Raw genomic sequence first — 18,474 nt, forward strand, 5'->3', positions numbered from 1 at the left:
GTGGGGAAGAGGCAAAGGCATGCCAGCCAGACCCTGAGAAAGTCCTGCAGGGAGGCATGTTGCAGGGCATCAGTAAGGGCCAATGCAAACTCTGACACTGCTTCCTTCTCTTTTCTGGGTTTGTTGAACCCGGGGTTTAGGGCTGAGAGCTTGGCAGAGGCCTGCACTATGGCCCTAGGACTCACAATAGAAGACAGACCCAGGAGCTGGTACCTAAAAGAAGTCTTAAGTCCGCTCCTTATGAATCAGTAGCAACACAGAAATGCAGTAGTGATTACGACCAGTGGAGGGACAGGATCACATCAGGGACCAGTGGGCTGGACCCAAGAAGGCTTTAAGTAATTGCAAGCACCCTGCATTTTGGAGGATGCTCTCTCCTCTTCCATACCCCCGTAAACACACACATGCATATGTGTGTATGTTTGCATGTTATACACAGACATACACAATCATATGTGGAAGAACAAGCCTGGGATTCAAAGGTCACAAATAAAATATCATTTGAAAAATTCTCTAAGCTCTGTTAACCCAGCTCCTGTTTTCTCAAGTCAGCATGGCCTCTTGAGCCTCCCTGTGTCTGTCCCCTACTTCTAGGCAGGACCATAGCTTTTGGGGCTGGGGCAGGGTAGAGGTATGAGGGTCTCCTGTTTGTCTAGGTGCCAAGGGAAGGAGAGCCTTCTGCATGACTGAGGTCCAGGGTCCATCTCCTGTTCAGACAACCAGTCTACTGAGCTCTGCTTCCCAGCTTGGGCCAGTCACTTGGGTTGGGCAGTGCTCTGCTTCTGGGCTAGGGTCTGGAGGACCCATGGTGATGGGAGGTGTGGGGGCCAGTTTGGCTGGGCTGGGAGCCAGGCCCAGTGGGAACACTGGAAGCTGACTCCCTTTTGGGCCATGGGGATGGTTTTGTGGCTTTGTCTCCTGACCCACTTACCCAAGGCAACCGGATCCCCTTGTGCTCCCTTTAATTCTGGTGACTTCCTCGGGCTGGGCCCTTTCTTCCTGTGCCAGGAGAAGTGGGGGGCTCTACTTTCTTCCTCCCAGTGCTCGGGGGGCATGGAGCGAAGCCAGGGTCTGAGCCTGCCGACTCATCCAGCCTCTCTTGCTGCTCTAGCGGCCTCCAACACAATCGCATCTGGGAAATTGGAGCTGACACCTTCAGACAGCTGAGCTCACTGCAAGCCCTGTGAGTACCCACATCCAGGGGTGGGCCATGGAGGAGCCACCATGTCCCTCTGCCAGGCATGCTCATTGTCATAGCACATGTGTACAATTTAAGCAAACGTGACATGCACATCGCCTCCCAGCTCTGTAGCCCCCATCCCCAGCACACACACACACTTCTCTACCTGGTACCCAGGAGGTCTTGAGGCTCTGGAACCAAGCTGTCATGTCCCTGTTCCTGGGGCCACAGCCAGCTCAGGAGCTGGGCAGCAGCAGGTACCTTCCCCAAAAGGCTAAGGTTACTGTTACTGGGGGCAGGTCAGATGGGAGTATGTGAGGGAGAGCCTGTGATGGGAACAGTGAGTCCTCTATATGTTACTATCCCCTCCTGTCACACCCTCTCTACCTGCAGGGATCTTAGCTGGAATGCCATCCGGTCCATCCACCCCGAGGCCTTCTCCACCTTGCGCTCCCTGGTCAAGCTGTAAGTGCCTGCGGCATTCTCCTCCAGGATGCTGGGGGCCAGTCGGGACTATGGGCTGGCCAATGGGGGCAGAAGGGCCACCCCAGAGCAGGAACATGTATATCCCAAGGAGATGGGCCTCAGCCTAATCAATCATTCTGACAATCCGTTTGACAGAGTGTAGGGCCTGATAAACAGAGAGCCTGCCCCTTGCAAGCTCTGGAGTATCATCTGCTAATGTTCTGCAGTGTTTTGGCAGCTTCAGCCCTCCTCATCTCCCCTGCCTGGGTCCCACCCCCATCCTCTCTATCCACCGATAAAGAGGATGTATTGGTCCTGGAATCCCTTCACACATAGGAGGGTAGAAGTAGATGTGGGAGCCAGGGTCTCAGAGAGCTCAGGGGTTCCCTGCTTGAGCATTGCTGTAGAGGACTGCCATTCTGTGAAGCAGCAGGGGACCTCAGGTCCTTCGAATTACATGGGATATAAACAGAAAGTGAGCAGTGTTGGCTATATGGTCATTATGTCAGGGCTGGAAGGGGCCTCTGCTGCAGCTGCCATGCACTGTGGGGCAGGTTATTCACTGTGCAAGGGCTCCTGCCCAAGAGGGAGCTGACATCCTTGCCAAGCTGTGAGTCCTAAAAGCACATCTACCTAGACTGGGCCTTTTTCTGGTTAACACAAAGACTCCTTTGGGCTAGCTCCGGCCCTGGCCTCAGAGACCATCTAGCCCCACCCGCTTCACTTCACAGGTGAGGCCTCCAAGGCCCAGCAGGAGAAGTTTGCTCAAAGCCAAGGGCCAGGACTCCCAGTGGGCACACAAGTTCCTCCTCAGGCTGGGGCCGTGGCTTTGCAAAACTCTCACCTCCGTCTTCCCTCTCCTGTTTGCTCTAGTCCTGCCAGATAGGTAGGGTGGATATTTTTATCCCTTTGAAAGATGAGGACACTGAAGCTCAGGCAGATTTGCAGCTCCCCTTAGTTACACAGAAGTTGGTGACAGCGCCAGGTTTCCTGCCTTCCAGTCCAGGGCTGTTTCCACGACGCACAGTCTGTGGTCTTCATGTTTGGTTTGGAACCCTGGGCTTCCTCTAACGTGTCTCCAGTAGAAGAACATGCATGTCCTCACTTCTGGCTACAAAGCAAGCCCTACAAGATGGAATGGATGACCCAATCCCTGCTTGTAGCCAGATGACCAGCTCTGTCTAGTCCCAGACTCAGGCCTCTTATATCATCAGAAATGTCAGAGGAAAGGCAGGGGGATGGGGATAAACAACAACAGGAAGGTTCCCCAAGGGGGTGGGCAGGGCTTCCTGGATGGCACTTAGACCTGGGCACAGGAACTAAGTGGTTGAGGGAGCTCTGTTACCTACAAATTGGGATAGCTTGGCATTAAGTCAGAACAGTCCCTGGTACATAGTTGGCACCATTATGTATTGAATGAATGAGTGAATAAAAGAATGAACAACCTGCAGATAGTGCCTCTAGCAACTCTTGGCTGCCCTCTTCCCTCGGCATTCAGTGCTCTCTTCTAAGCTTCTCTCCTGTCCTTTGCTCCTCTCTTCTTGCTTCCATCCCAGGCACACTGGCCACATCCTCAGCACAACCCTGCCCCCTCAGCAATCCCACTGACTGCCAATAACCCTGACCATCCACTGTCCTAGGGACCTGACAGACAACCAGCTGACCACACTGCCCCTGGCTGGACTTGGGGGCCTGATGCATCTGAAGCTCAAAGGGAACATGGCTCTCTCCCAGGCCTTCTCCAAGGACAGTTTCCCAAAACTGAGGTGAGAGACTGGCTTTCCCCAACACCTGGATAGGCCAGCTGCAGGCCCTGGAGGGACAGGGAGAAAGCCAGACGGTTCCACCCTGAGAAGAGCCTAGAGGCTTAGATTTGACCAAGATTTAGTGGAAGGGCTCACCTGACCGCCTACAGACCGAATGGGGCCTGGTTCATGCCTCTCCTTCCTCCTTATCTCCTTGGTGGCATTTCACCCTGTCCCAAGCACCAACGCTAGTGAGCACTGGGACCTGAGAGGATAGAAGTAAGATGATGTGAAGACCCCCTAGCCCTCCTTGTACCTCACCTGGTTCCACATGTCTAGATTGTCTGTCCTCACTTGGGCAGCATCTGAGCCCCTGGAGTCAGGGTAGAGCCTAGGACACTGATGGGTGGAAAACAAGCTGCACAGCCAGGCCGTGGTGCTAATGGCAGCCAGGCCTCTTCCATGCAGCAGCAGTGGTGCAGCCTGTGTGGCCCAAGCCTCATCTGCTGCACACTAATGAGATGCCCTTAGGGCCTCTGCACTCACCCTCAGAGGGCACCAAATCCGGCTCCAATGTGCCCAGAGATGGGGGAGGGTAGGATGCAGGCCTCACTGAGGGCCAGAGTGAAGAATCACCAGGAGAATCCCTGTCTCCTTAAATATAAAAGAGGAGGCGCTGCCTGGGAGGAGAAGCAGAGCACTGGCAGTGCTGTGTGACCTTGGGGAAGCCTCTCCCCGCTCTGAGCCAGCAGAGAGGACTCCTTAAACAATGGGCAGAACGTTTCTTTCCCCATCTCACTTGCCAAGATGAACAAAGAAAGACAGAAACGCCTCCAGAGCCCTTCAGATCAGGAGTCAGGCTACAAGGCCCTTACGAAGAATGCCTAGGAGGCTGCCAGCACAGTGAACAGGGAACTTGGGAGTTGAAGGACAGGCACTGAGTGCCCAGCCCCTGGGTTGGAGATCTCTTAAATCAGACTTAGGTCTTAGACCCCAAAGATGCCGAGGCAGCCCACCTGCCCGTCTTTCCCCCACCAGGATCCTGGAGGTGCCTTATGCCTACCAGTGCTGTCCCTATGGGATGTGTGCCAGCTTCTTCAAGGCCTCTGGGCAATGGGAGGCTGAAGACCTTCACCTTGATGATGAGGAGTCTTCAAAACGGCCGCTTGGCCTCCTTTCCAGACAAGCAGAGAACCACTGTGAGTGACTGGGGGCCCTGGGCTGGGGAGGGTGGTGGGCTCTGGAGAGGAAGTTAGAAGGGATGCTTGGGGGACCGGAGAGGGAATCTGACAGTGGCTGTGGAGGGAAGCCCCACAGAGGTGGGAGGAGCTGCCCGTGATCTGGGAGGAAACTCTACTTCTGTTTGCACTTTGTCTCTCTAAGACTACACCCAGCGGTGCTTGGGACGAAGTAATGATGGCAACAATGGTTGTGGTAATGTCTCAATATCTGCCTAGCCCTTTGCAGTTCACAAAGTGCCTCTCACGCACCATCTCACTTAACCCTCCCCTTATGGTCCACATGTTTCTTCTCTTTCAACCTCAGGGTGTTCTCAGAGAAGACAGACCCCTTATTTTATCAATCTGAGCCAATATGATTTAATTAAATCAATTGAATTAAACCTACTTCCAGAAAAAACAAATCCCCTCATAATGTGTCCTAGAACCAAAAGGAACAGTGCAGTGTTATTGCTATCCAAGTCCATGCTGCACCTCTAGTCTGCCCCATGAGTCTGAAAGTGAGACTTCCGTGGCCACCAGGTGCAAGAGACCTTCACTGAGAATGGCCTATCGAGTGCAAGCTATCTTGGGCCATCTGTGTTTCTGGAAGAGTTAGGGTAAAAGGCACATGTTGGAGGCAGGCAGCCAAGGGGGTTCTGAGGGATCATTTACTAAGTGGTGTCTTAGATACTAAGGGCAGAGAAAAGGGCTTCCTTCTCCCTCTGCCCATATTACAGAACACAAGCAGAATTAGGAGGGAGAGAGTAGGGGTCCTCTGCTTTGGGGTATTCTTTTTCCATCTCTCACTCTCCACCATATTTCAATGGAGAAAATAAACAAACAAACAAAAATCAAATATAAACATGTAAGAAAAACATCTCATGACAGTGTAGACAGAACTGAGGTCCAAACCCAACTACTACATTCAGCAGTTGGATTGCATTGGACCAGTCATGTAATCATACTGAGCCTCACTTTCCTTATCTTTAAATGAGAAAGATAATTGGCTGGGTGCAGTGGCTCATGCCTGTAATTCCAGCACTTTGGAAGGCCAAGGTGGGTGGATCACTTGAGGTCAGGAGTTCAAGACCAGCCCGGCCAACATGGTAAAACCCCATCTCTACCAAAAATACAAAAATTAGCCAGGCATGGTGGCATGCGCCTGTAGTCCCAGCTACTCAGGAGGCTGGGACAGGAGAATGGCTTGAACCCAGGAGGTGGAGGTCATAGTGAGTTGAGATCGCACCACTGCAAACTCCAGTCTGGGTGACAGAGTGAGACTCTGTCTCAAAAAACTAAATAAATAAATAAGTAAATAAGAAAGATAATGGATAGCTCATAGGCTGTTGGGGAAGACTAAAAGATTCCATAAATGATGAAGTATGCTCACCACTACTACTGAGGACTGGTGCCTTCTGGTGTACATGTATAGGGAGAGTGCAACTGTGGAGTCCAGGGCACAGTGTATGGAGGGCAAATGGTGGGCAGGCAACCTGGGGGTCTCTGAGAGCCTTCTTCCCAATGTATTAACACACCTCCTAGGGAGGGTATGAGGACCCGATGAGGAGCAGCCCAGCAGCCTGGCTGGCTCTGGGCCGGCAGACGGCTGTCCCCGGGGGACATTCCCGGATGTCTGCTGTACACTCCCTCAGGGGGCTGGAAGGGGGAATGGAAACTTTCCTTCCTCAAGGTGAAACTTTCCACCGGGCTTAGGTCTTGGAGAACCACAGGGCGTCAAGATCGTGGGCTGCCTGCCGCCTGTAATGGGAGCCAGGGCAGGGCCCCCCACTTCCTGTGGGAGCTAATGAGCCTCGAGAAGGAAAGCCAGGAGCTGCTGCTCCAGCCAGATTCGATTTCCTCCTCGTTTGAAGAGTGGTTACTTAACACCTTGGCTGTGACTTTCCCAGCCTCAGACAGAGTCCACGGGTTTCACCTCTTGCATTTCATTCATGCATTTTGATTTCAAAGAATTGCTGAGCTCCATTCTGGAGAGCAGGGGCGGGCAGGGAGTGAAAGGTAGAGAGGAGGAAATGCCAGGACTCTGTGGGCACAACTCAGCCTCCTACCCGCCCTGATGGTGTCTGGGCCAGGGGCAGCTTCACAGTCTTCCTGCCTCCTGGGAAAACTCCCAACTGATGGTGTTTACCCTTTAAGTGGGGAGGAAGGATCCACACAGGAAACAGACTTTGTGAACCAAAGTTGGAACAAGTGCAACAAACAGAGTCACCTATCCATTGCTCTGCCTGATGGAGGAAGAGCCCACAGGGTGCTATCTCTTAAACCTGAAGATTGTACAGTTACCTTTTGAAGACAAGCCATTCTTTCCCAAACTTGGGTCCTCAGACACATTTCCCAGTCTGACTTGAGAAACTTGTCTTATTCTTTAAAAAGCTTTTCAATGATGGATTATCACGGCAAAAAAATGTTTTGTCTTTATAGATTATAAAATGTCCTAGATTCTCATTTCAAAATTCTTATAGAATTTGTGGACCTCCAGCATGTCTGCAACGCCCTAGAGTTCACAGGCCCTAGTTTGAGAAACACCACAATAATGAATAAGAAAAAAAAAAAAGTGTAGGGCGGGGTGCAGTGGCTCATGCCTGTAATCCCAGCACTTTGGGAGGCCAAGGTGGGCGGATCACGATGTCAGGAGATCAAGACTATCCTGGCTAACACCGTGAAACCCCGTCTCTACTAAAAATACAAAAAATTAGCTGGGTGTGGTGGTGGGCACCTGTAGTCCCAGCTATTTGGGAGGCTGAGGCAGGAGAATGGCGTGAACCCGGGAGGCGGAGCTTGCAGTGAGCCAAGATCACGCCACTGCTCTCCAGCCTGGGCAAGAGAGGGAGACACCGTCTAAAAAAAAAAAAAGGAAGCATAAAACCTGGACTTAGAATTGAAAAGAACATTAAAGATGATCTAGTCCAGCCTCTGACTCAGTGTAGAAATGCTTTCTCTCACATTGAAGACTTTCTGTTTAGTATCATCAGTGACAAATTATGTTCAGCTCATGCACCCGTAAATCTCCTGAACCCTCCCCACACCCTGACCCCCCAAAGCAATTGGTTGCTTGCCTGGGAAAGCATAATGGTTAAACATCTGGGCTCTGTAGTCAGACAAACCTGCATCTGAATTCTAGTCTATTGCTGTGAGGCTGCGGGTAAGACACCTAACTTCAATGAGCCTCAGTCTCCTTATCTGTCACCTGCCTCGTGTGACTGCTGTGAGGGTTAATGGGACCATGAAGATGAGGACTGGCTGGGCACAGTACCTGGTACAGAATAAGAACTCAAGAAATGTTAACTCTTATTGTTCAGTAAATCTATTAGCTGAAAATTTTTTTCTAATTGATATATAATAGATGTATGTATTTGGGGGGGCATGTGTGATTATTTAATACATTCATATAATGTATATAAAGATCAAATCAGAGTAATCAGGATGTCCTTTGCCTTAAATGTTTGTCTTTTCTTTATGTTAGAAACATTCAAATTATTCCCTTCTATCTAGGAAATAAATCTGTTAGTTGATGCCACTCATTGTAGCATGACAATTTGTTTCCTTATTAGTCTGCACAAGCTCTTTGAGAGCAGGGCCATATCTTATTCATCCCTGAAATTCTTCTGAATTTGCCCAGTGCCAGAATTGCACTCAGCAGATGTGGACCTACTCTGCACCTGTTGAAGCTGGGGTGTTCCTTTTTTGGACAGCTCTAATTGTGGGAACTTACTCTTGTTAGGAAGAAGTAGAGTGTCTCCATTCGAATCATAATTTGCCTCCTTCTACAGTTCATCCATTGATCCTGGTTCTACCCTCTGGGGTAAAACAGCATGTAGAAGTTGAATTCCTGTACCCCTAACAGTCCTTCAGCCCTTTGAGGACAGCCATCATATCCCCACTCACTCTTACCTCCTCCAAGTTAAACACTGCCCAGTTGCTTTGACTGTTTCTCTCACAAATGGCTTCTGCTCTCTCCCCTCTAGTTCACTCGTTCACATCTGAACACAATCTGGCTCACTAATATTTTTCTTAATGTGTAGTTTTCACAACTGTACACAAAATTACAGTGACAGCCCAGCCAGAGTAGAGAAATGTGTGATCACTAGCATACATTATTAAAAGAGCTTCCACTCCAACTCGAAGCAGCACTTGTGGGTAAGGCCAACTGGAGAGGACACAGAGCCCTGACTAATAGAAAGAGAAGGTCTAGGTGAAATGTTTGCTGTGCAAACATTTCCTATTATCCTATTATCCACATGTGGATAATAGGAAGCTGACCAAATCTTTACCCCCAAGGGTAGAAATGGATGTGCAGGGTTGCTGGAATGACCAGGGCTGAGAAGAGTTAGTAGGAGACAACTGAAAGGAGAGGGCATTTGGAGAAAGGTAGGGCTTGACTGACACCAAGACCCAGGGCCCTGCATCACTTTCTCTCCTTTCAGATGACCTGGACCTAGATGAGCTCCAGCTGGAGATGGAGGACTCAAAGCCACACCCCAGTGTCCAGTGTAGCCCTACTCCAGGTGAGGTGGTGTCTGGGGAATGGGGACAAGGGGGAATGGAGAAAGGGCACCCAAACACCTAGTTGAGGTATTAGTTCAGCCAGGCATGTCTGCAGCCACATTCTTTGCCTGACTCCCAGCCTGCTGCAGGAGGGCCCTCCTTTCATAATTCCTGGGGAAGGAACTGGAGTTCTTTCCCTTGGGTGGCTGCTTGAGGGGAATAGCATGAATGGAGGCGAAGTCAAGCAATCAGCCAATTAGCATTTGTGCATCCAGGAGAAAACTACTGTCACACAGGAGAGAAGCAGGAAAGAATGCCTTGACCCTATTGCTCAGGGTGGCACATAGGACTGCTTTTGAGTAATCCCTCAGTCTAAGACCCATACCACAGAATCCTAGAGCCAGATGGGACTCCGAAAGGTCACCTTCTCCATCCCTCCCTACTCCATCCCAGGAAGATTACAGTCTCTGTTAAAACTCTGCACAGTGGAAAAACTCCATAGTATTCCTGGGCAACTCCTTACAGCACCATCTAACCCTTACAGTTGGGGAACTCTCCTTTAGCGTCTAACCTAAATTCATCTTGCTATAAAAAAGCAAAAAAGAAAATTCTCTTTCTCTTTGGTGCAATTCAACTGGAGATGTTTAGAGTGAGGAAGTCACTTCCCTTGCATATAAAATGCTAACGGGCCACAGAAGGTAGCAAGCAGCATGCTACTTAGGCAAGGATGGGAACTCGTCAGAATGGACAGAAAGTAATGAACAGTGTGCTTCTTCCATTTCATTCCACCTCCATTTTCCTGTTTTCCAGCTTTCTCTGGCCCAGGACCCTTGCCTTCTCCCTTTACCCTCTCTAAAGCCTATAGAGTGATTGCCTGACCTTGCCCAGCCCGAGTTCTCAGTGCTTGGTGACAACAGCATGCCCTCTAGTGCCAGCTCGGGGCCAGAACACTAACCCGACCTGGAGGAAGCAGGTGCTGCTTCTGACTTGGAAAAACACACATGCTGCATTCACGATGCCCTGGAAATTTCACCTCTGAAAACCAGTAATCCGCAGGGATGACATAAAAAAGGAAGTTCCAAAAGACAAAGTCCAACTTGAGCTTGCTTTTAAAATAATTCATACCAAATGGTCAAATAATTATGGTACATTTCATGGTACATGAAATATGTTTTGAATAATATAAAGATATCTTCTGGGGAAAAATTTGGGAAAGTCTGCTTGATAAAAATGTAGCTTAAAGAGAAAGAGAAACGCATATACAGTTGTCTTAGTCCACTTTGTGTTGCTATAACAGAACACCTAAGGCTAGGTAATTTATAAAGGAAAGAGGTTGGTTTGACTCACAATTCTGGTGGCTGGGAGGTTCAAGATTGGGCAGCTGCATGTGATGAGGGCCTCAGGCTGCTTCAACTTGTGGTGGAAAGCAGAAGGGGAGTGCAAATAGATCACAGGGTGAAAGAAAAGCCAGACTCCCTTTAACAACCCACTCTTAGGGAACTAATCCATTCCCTGGATTGATTGAGAACTCACTCACCCCCACAGAAGGACATTAATCTGTTCCTGAGGGATCCCATGATCCAGATACCTCCCACTAGGCCCTACCTCCAACATTGCCACATTGGGGATTCCACTTCAGCATGAGTTTTGGTGGAGACAAACCGTACCCAAATGATAGCAGCAGTAAAATCTTAATTTAGTTTAAAAACCTATATGTATGTATGTATTTTTTAAAGACTGGACAGAAACATACCAAGATAATGAGTTATCTCTGAGAGGTGAAGTATCATGTCATTTTAATTTTTTCATGTTATATTTTCAAATTTTCTACAATTATCACCTATTATATTTGGTAATAAGAAAAAAATGGTTTAAAAATAGCTCCCACAAAAGCCTCTCAAATTCCCATGCTACCTAGAAACACACTGAAGAACAAGAGTCAAAAGCCAAAGAAAATGAAGAAATAATATTTCCAAAGTTACAAGGTGATTTAGGAACAGACTTTGGAGAGAGGGATGGAAAACACCAGGATCTCAGGCATCTCGTGTGGACCCAGGTTGGAAAACCCCAGAAGTCATCTGTATTTTGATTTACTGTACTTGAGACACTTTACCTCCCAAATACTGATTGATTGACAAATATTCAATGTGGTCTGTACCCCTCTCACAGAGCAAGGGAGAGCCAGCCTGGTGTAATATTTGGTCAGAACTCTCCCACGGTGGAGGCCTTAGTGGATCACTGGGGACTGACTGAAAGAAACAGAGCCTCAGGCATAGACTGGTTACTGTCTGGGCAGTCCCTCACACCTCTGTCCCTACCCACCGTATCTTCCAATTCTGATACCTTCTCCACTCCTTGATGGCAGCCTGTCTTTCCTTTCTTTCCAGTGCTGTCCTTCACTTAACATTTCCTCAATATCTGGGTTTGTACTGTATTAATTTGTACCGTGTTTGTGTTTATTTTTTATTTTATTTTATTATTATTATTTTTTTAATTTATTTTTTGAGAGTCTTGCTCTGTAGCCCAGGCTGGAGTGCAGTAGAGCAATCTCGGCTCACTGCAACCTCCGTCCCCTGGGTTCAAATGATTTTCCTGCCTCAGTCTCCCAAGTAGCTGGGACTACATGTGCGCGCCACCACGGCCAGCTAATTTTTTGTATTTGTAGTAGAGAAGGAGTTTTGCTTTTTGGCCAGGCTGATCTCAAACTCCTGACGTCAGACGATCCATCCGCCTCGGCCTCCAGAAGTGCGGGGATTACAGTTGTGAGCCACTGTGCCCGGCCTATATGCGCTCTACGTTCTGGTGTACTGAGAGGAGGGTTAGGGTTCACCCCACTTGCAGCTCTTTGGAAGAAGAGTCGTGTATGTCCCACTGCTCCTCCCCACAAGCCCAGCTGGGGGTTCTCTAAGGTGAGAGACCCCCCAACTGGGAGTTCTCCGGGGCCAGAAACTGGGTCAGCCTCCCTTAGACTGGGAGTTTTCCGAGGGCAGGGGCCATGTTCATCCCCTTTTGACTGGAAATTCTCTGAGTACAGAGGCTGACTTTGGTCCTCAAGACCTGGTCTCAACATCCTCTGGCCCAGGGTTAATGTCTCATCTTCTCTCCTACAGGCCCCTTCAAGCCCTGTGAGCACCTCTTTGAAAGCTGGGGCATCCGCCTGGCCGTGTGGGCCATCGTGTTGCTCTCTGTGCTCTGCAATGGACTGGTGCTGCTGACCGTGTTCGCTGGCGGCCCTGTCCCCCTACCTCCGGTCAAGTTTGTGGTAGGTGCGATTGCAGGCGCCAACACCTTGACTGGCATTTCCTGTGGCCTTCTAGCCTCAGTCGATGCCCTGACCTTTGGCCAGTTCTCCGAGTACGGAGCCCGCTGGGAGATGGGGCTGGGCTGCAGGGCCACTGGCTTCCTGGCAGTACTTGGGTCGGAGGCGTCGGTGCTGCTGCTCACTCTGGCCGCAGTGCAGTGCAGCGTCTCTGTCTCTTGCGTCCGGGCCTATGGGAAGTCCCCCTCCCTGGGCAGCGTTCGAGCTGGGGTCCTGGGCTGCCTGGCACTGGCAGGGCTGGCGGCCGCGCTGCCCCTGGCCTCAGTGGGAGAATACGGGGCCTCCCCACTCTGCCTGCCCTACGCGCCGCCTGAGGGCCAGCCAGCAGCCCTGGGCTTCGCAGTGGCCCTGGTGATGATGAACTCTTTCTGTTTCCTGGTCGTGGCCGGTGCCTACATCAAACTCTACTGTGACCTGCCGCGGGGCGACTTTGAGGCCGTGTGGGACTGCGCCATGGTGAGGCACGTGGCCTGGCTCATCTTCGCAGACGGGCTCCTCTACTGTCCCGTGGCCTTCCTCAGCTTCGCCTCCATGCTGGGCCTCTTGCCTGTCACGCCCGAGGCCGTCAAGTCTGTCCTGCTGGTGGTGCTGCCGCTGCCTGCCTGCCTCAACCCACTGCTCTACCTGCTCTTCAACCCCCACTTCCGGGATGACCTTCGGCGGCTTAGGCCCCGCGCAGGCGCCTCAGGGCCCCTAGCCTATGCTGCGGCCGGGGAGCTGGAGAAGAGCTCCTGCGATTCTACCCAGGCCCTGGTGGCCTTGTCTGATGTGGATCTCATTCTGGAAGCTTCTGAAGCTGGGCGGCCCCCTGGGCTGGAGACGTATGGCTTCCCCTCAGTGACCCTCATCTGTCAGCAGCCGGGGGCTCCCAGGCTGGAGGGAAGCCATTGTGTAGAGCCAGAGGGGAATCACTTTGGGAACCCCCAACCCTCCTTGGATGGAGAACTGCTGCTGAGGGCAGAGGGAGCTATGCCAGCAGGTGGAGGCTCATCAGGGGGTGGCAGCTTTCGGCCCTCTGGCTTGGCCTTTGCTTCACACGTGTAAATATCCCTCCCCATTCTTCTCTTCCCCTCTCTTCCTTTCCTCTCTCCCCCTTGGTGAATGATGGCTGCTTCTAAAATAAATACAACCAAAACTCAGCCCAGTCCCTCGCTCCACTGATCACCTCTCTCCCTTGACTATCACCAACGAGTGCCTCTTGGCCTGGCTTTCCCTTGGCCTTCCTCAGTTTCACCTTCATGCTGAGCCTCTTCCTTGTCATGTCTGAAGCTGTGGACCAGAGACCTGGACATCTGTCTGCTTAAGGGAAATGAGGGAAGTAAAGACAGTGAAGGGGTGAAGGGTTGATCAGGGCACAGTGGACAGGGAGACCTCACAGAGAAAGGTCTGGAAGGTGATTTCCCATGTGACTCATGGATAGGATACAAAATGTGTTCTGCATACCATTAATCTTGACATATGCCATGCATAAAGACTTCCTATTAAAATAAGCTTTGGAAGAGATTCCACATGATGTCTTTTTCTTAGAGATTCACAGTGCATGTTAGTGTAATAAAGAGAGAAGTCCTACAGTAGTAAAATCTATTGAACTTTGTTTAACCCAGTTCCCTGAATTATTTGGTAACAGGTTTTTGTCTGCTTGTTTGGTGTTCCTGGAATATCTATTAATATGACAGAACTTAGCACTGTTCTCTCCCAGGGAGCTCATCTCTGTACCACCTAGTGCTACCCAGTGACATCACAAAATGCCACCACTTCCTGAAAGCCCTGATCCTAGAATGCACTGCCAGAGGTAACTGATGATTCCATCCACCAGTAGAGAGTCTCAACACTTTACCTCCCACCTCTCTTATCCTGTGCTGGGAAGGATGAGGAGAAGCCTGCCATTGTGGTTCCAGACTCAGACCCCTGAGTTGGGGCAGGGAGAAAGGGATCCCTGTGTATTCTCTCACCACCCTGCCATCAACCCCAGCAAGCCCAAGCACCAATGCAAGTTTGTCTGCTGCAAGAGGGATAGTAGGGTTCCTGGATCCTGGCAGGGCTGTCTAGGTTCCTTCTGGCTCTTAGTTGCCTTCTTATGCTTCTCCATCAGATGCCCCCTGCTACCTCCTACCACAAGCGAGGTCCTGCCTATTCTTTGGGACAAGGAGGCCTTAGCCAGAAAACAGGAGAGATTTGAAATGTAGGTATTGAATTTTAGGAAATTGTAGTTATCTGAGACCCTGGGTGCCTCAGATAGGCCACTGACCTTTCTGCCTCTCCCCTCATGACCTTTCTACCTATGGTCTACCAAGTGTCTCTGAGCATTTCCAGAATGCCCCCCTCATCCAGCCCCAGACACACACACATTCGATCTGAGAGTGAGGTGGTAAGGACTGGGGCATCCTTCCAGACATTAAAGGTAATTCTTGGAGACATAAAAAGAGAATCCAAGACTCAGCAAAGGGCAAGACTTGCTCTAGGGTACCCCAAGAGCAGTCACATCTAGAGGACAGGAGTCTAGAATTCTGAGACCAGATGGAAAACAATCTTCTTCCTGAATTCTGGCATGGTCCTCAGCCGGGCCCTATCCCCAGGGGCTCCACTATTAAAACAACAAACCTGAAGAAAGCCCTTCTTCTAATTTTGTAGTTCAAGTTTCTGCAGCTTAGCTTCTCTGCTATCTCCCTGCTGTCCCCAATGCCTAGTGGAAATTCTGACACAGGACAAAAAGGCTGCCTAGGCTGAGGTAGGTAGGGTAGCTCCATGGATGAAACTTGATACCTTTCTAAATCTTATCTGACTAGTTGCCTGGTCTCTTATAGGCTCTGAAGCAGAATGTGCTGACCTTGTAATCCCAGAAGAACCTTGGGGTCCTACCATGAGGCCAGCCTCAGTGTAGGTACTCGCTAATGATGGCAGGTTTATCCGTTGTTTGTTTGAGAACCCTGCTCTCCCAATTTCCCTAGGGCTGATCAAGAGCCCTTAAAGGAAGGAGTTTGCTCTACTTTGAGTACTGAGAATTGGTGACTCTTATCAGGGAAAAGAGTTCTTTGCCTCAGGGATGACAAAACTCGTACGGTTTTTGGGAGCCTTGACTTGTAAAAAGTCACCCCAGATCCCTTCTCACTTCTTGCCCCCGCCATGTGATCATTGTTCCCCTTGGAGTTAGGGAGTCTGTGTTGAGGTGGAGCACAGTAGCCATGTGTTAGAGGTTTAGGAGTCACAGGAACTGCTCCCTACAGGTGGCCTCTTCTATGAAAAGAGGACCAGTGATTTCTGGCTGCAAGCTCAAGGGTAGCACCACTGTCACCTTGTCATCCGCTTCTAAAGCTCCAGACATCTGCTGGCCAGAGGAGCATCTGCTGAGCCTTCTCATTAGAGGAGAGGTGTGGAGGAAGGGAGCGGAGGTGTTTGCCATGAACTATTTTCATTATTCGGAAAGTCTGGTCAATGTACACTTACCCAAAATAAAGCTGAGTAGTACAGTTTCTTTGTTTTTTGATTTTGACTGAATTTCTAGCAAGTCAGTATGTTATTCCTTTGGTTATCTTCATTATGATCCACAGAAGATTATGAAGATTATGTATGTCTTTGATCACAAAATCAAAAAACAAATTATTCAGTGCATCTAAATGCATTTTGTTGGGTTGACAAAATCTTCCAAAATGGTATCCATGGGGAATTATCTGTCCAAGAGGGCTGTAGTGGTGGCAACACTGAGGACTGCTGACTGGGTGTGTGTTGCCCTGTGCTCTCTGTGCTGTGCATTGGCAACTGGTGCCAACCACAATCACATCTCAGACTGACTTGTGGAAGAGAACCTCTTATGGCAGAAATGGTTTTTATAAGCACCTTTGAACATACCAATTTGTAAAATCCAAAAAATGCAGAGCTGACATTTGAAGATTATGGATGAACACAGCCCCTAGCTTGGCCTTCTCCTTGCTTTCCTCTCTCCTCCTCTAGCCTCCAATATCTTTCTAGTTTCCCTTTCTGGGAAGACTAAAAGGTCTAAAGAGTAGGGGAAAGGAAAAAGGAAGAGCTGACAATAAATAGGCCTGAGTGACGATGATGGGAAGTTGCTAGAACGCTTTTTTGTTTGTTCTATTTTTTCTTCAATTTTTTTTTTTACCTTTTTAAAACATTTTTACTCATTTTTAATTTTTAAATTTTTTTATTTCTTCTTATTTCATAAACCAACATCAGAGCTACAGTAGCTAGAATCCTTGATCCCATCTGGCACCATCTAACTACCTCTGCTCTGCTTTAGCAAGTTCTCCCACCCACCACCTCCACATCACTTCTGGTTTTCAGTTCCATGCCCTCTCCAGTTGCTTGAAGTATAAGGATTGTCAAGATGTAAATATTTGGATTCTTCTGTATAATAAAGCGCAAGTGAAGAATGATGTGTGTCCCTCAACTCCTTTCTGCTGCCTCTGGTGGAGCCATGGAAGTGGCTGGAGGTATTTGAGAGAGGAGTGATCAGTGGCAATGCTCTTCCTTAACCTGTCTTCTGAGTTCTGGGGCACCTAGGGCACAGCCAACGAGGCTCAGGGTTGAAGTTTGGAGGCATCAGAATCCATTCCACTCACTTATATCAAAGTGCCCTTTGTGTGCTTGCCACTGGATTAGACATAGAATAATCTAAAGAAAGCAGTGAGCAGGCCTTCATTATTGAAGGTTGGGCCTTCATTATTCAGACCCTGAACACCTTCTCAGACCCAACCCTAATGCTGGGTTTTCCTGATAATGTGAACCCCAAATAATCAGCTTGCTTTCCTCTCCTTGAGTGCACTCTCTCAAGCACTCTCTGCCTTGGGAATCCTTACCCCTGGCCCAGCCTTGCTTCAGAGTGGGGTGATGCCCCCAAGACAACCAGGTGTCCCCTTCTCAGGGGAGGGAAGATGGAGTTCAACAAAACTTGCAATCATGGGGCAAGGTGCTAGCCCCAGAATGGTATTAGGGCTGTACTGATCTAGTGCCTGACTCCCTTCTGAGTGGAAAACTGGTGCCTTCATGAATACCTGCCCTCCACTCTTGAAAACAGAATATTTCAAACCCTCTATCTTCCTGGCTCAACTACAGGGAAGACCATTTTTTCAGCTGTTCTTCTTAGACTGGATTAAGAGACAGAAACTCAGGAGTTAAGTAAGTACGTGTTTCTTGAGAGGATCCATATGAAGCAATAAGCGAGGCAGAATCTCAGCAAATAAATCCAAGGCCAGAAAGAGCAGTAAGACTGGGCCTTGTGGTACCTGAAACTAAAGGTCATTCTGGATTTAGTCTGTGATTATTCTCTGTGTTGCCCAAAATTAGCCGGTTCAGCTGCTCTCTGGAGGCCTGTTTTTATATCTATCTGCTTCTCAACCACGATCAGCTGCTTCCACCCACCCCTTTTGTTTAAAAAGCTTTTCATAAGTTTAATTTTTGAATAAGTAATACATTCACATGGTTCAAATAACAAATTCTTAACAGTTTTCCTCTCATTTCCGTCCCTTTTGGCTCACTTCCCAAGCCCTCATTGGTTACCACTGTTATTAGTTTCTTATATATCCTTCCAGAGTTTTGAAAATATATATATTAGCAAGATGCATATATATGATTATTTTTCCTTTTCCCAAAGTAGCACACCAAGGTTCTGCTTCTGCTTTTTTAACCTGTAATATAGCTCAAAGACATTTCTACATCAGTAAAGAAAGCATTCTAATGTTTTTGAAGCAGGTTATAGCCCATTATGTAGATGTATCATGATATCATCTTATTCCCCTTCTGATGGACATTTGGGTTGCTTACTCTTTTGCTCTTATAAACAATATTGCAACAAGTAACCTTACATGAATGCCATTTAGCACCTGTGTAAGTAAGTATATCTGTAAGATAAATTCCCAGAAGTGGAATTGCTGGGTCAAAAGAATAATTTTTCAGAGGATATATGTGAAGCAATAAGGGAGGCAGAATAATTCTTTTGGCCCAGCAATGGGGTAAAGAAAAGGTGTGATTATTTGTTGCAGAAATGAATTGTTTCCTTTGACTCACAGCCTGTGTTTATGGGTAACTTCT

The 18,474-nt window shown here is 48.9% G+C and overlaps 1 protein-coding gene across 4 annotated transcripts in view; it reads left to right on the forward strand.

Annotated features, from left to right (window-relative positions):
• The window catches only part of LOC105484738 (leucine rich repeat containing G protein-coupled receptor 6), a 126,150-nt gene extending 109,350 nt beyond the window's left edge, over nt 1-16,800 (forward strand). For 2 of the 4 annotated variants that reach the window (XM_011746635.2, XM_011746636.2), the window contains 6 exons: nt 1,112-1,183; nt 1,574-1,645; nt 3,286-3,411; nt 4,429-4,589; nt 9,053-9,133; nt 12,224-16,800. In XM_011746635.2, the coding sequence (XP_011744937.2) occupies nt 1,112-1,183; nt 1,574-1,645; nt 3,286-3,411; nt 4,429-4,589; nt 9,053-9,133; nt 12,224-13,476 (1,765 nt within the window). In that variant the 3' untranslated portion in view covers nt 13,477-16,800. The remainder of the gene's footprint in view (nt 1-1,111; nt 1,184-1,573; nt 1,646-3,285; nt 3,412-4,428; nt 4,590-9,052; nt 9,134-12,223) is intronic. The other 2 variants (XM_011746634.2, XM_011746637.3) reach the window with 2 other exon arrangements.
• The last annotated feature ends 1,674 nt before the right edge of the window (nt 16,801-18,474 follow it).

Source organism: Macaca nemestrina, chromosome 1 (assembly GCF_043159975.1).
Source record: "Macaca nemestrina isolate mMacNem1 chromosome 1, mMacNem.hap1, whole genome shotgun sequence".
Classification (NCBI taxonomy): domain Eukaryota; kingdom Metazoa; phylum Chordata; class Mammalia; order Primates; family Cercopithecidae; genus Macaca; species Macaca nemestrina.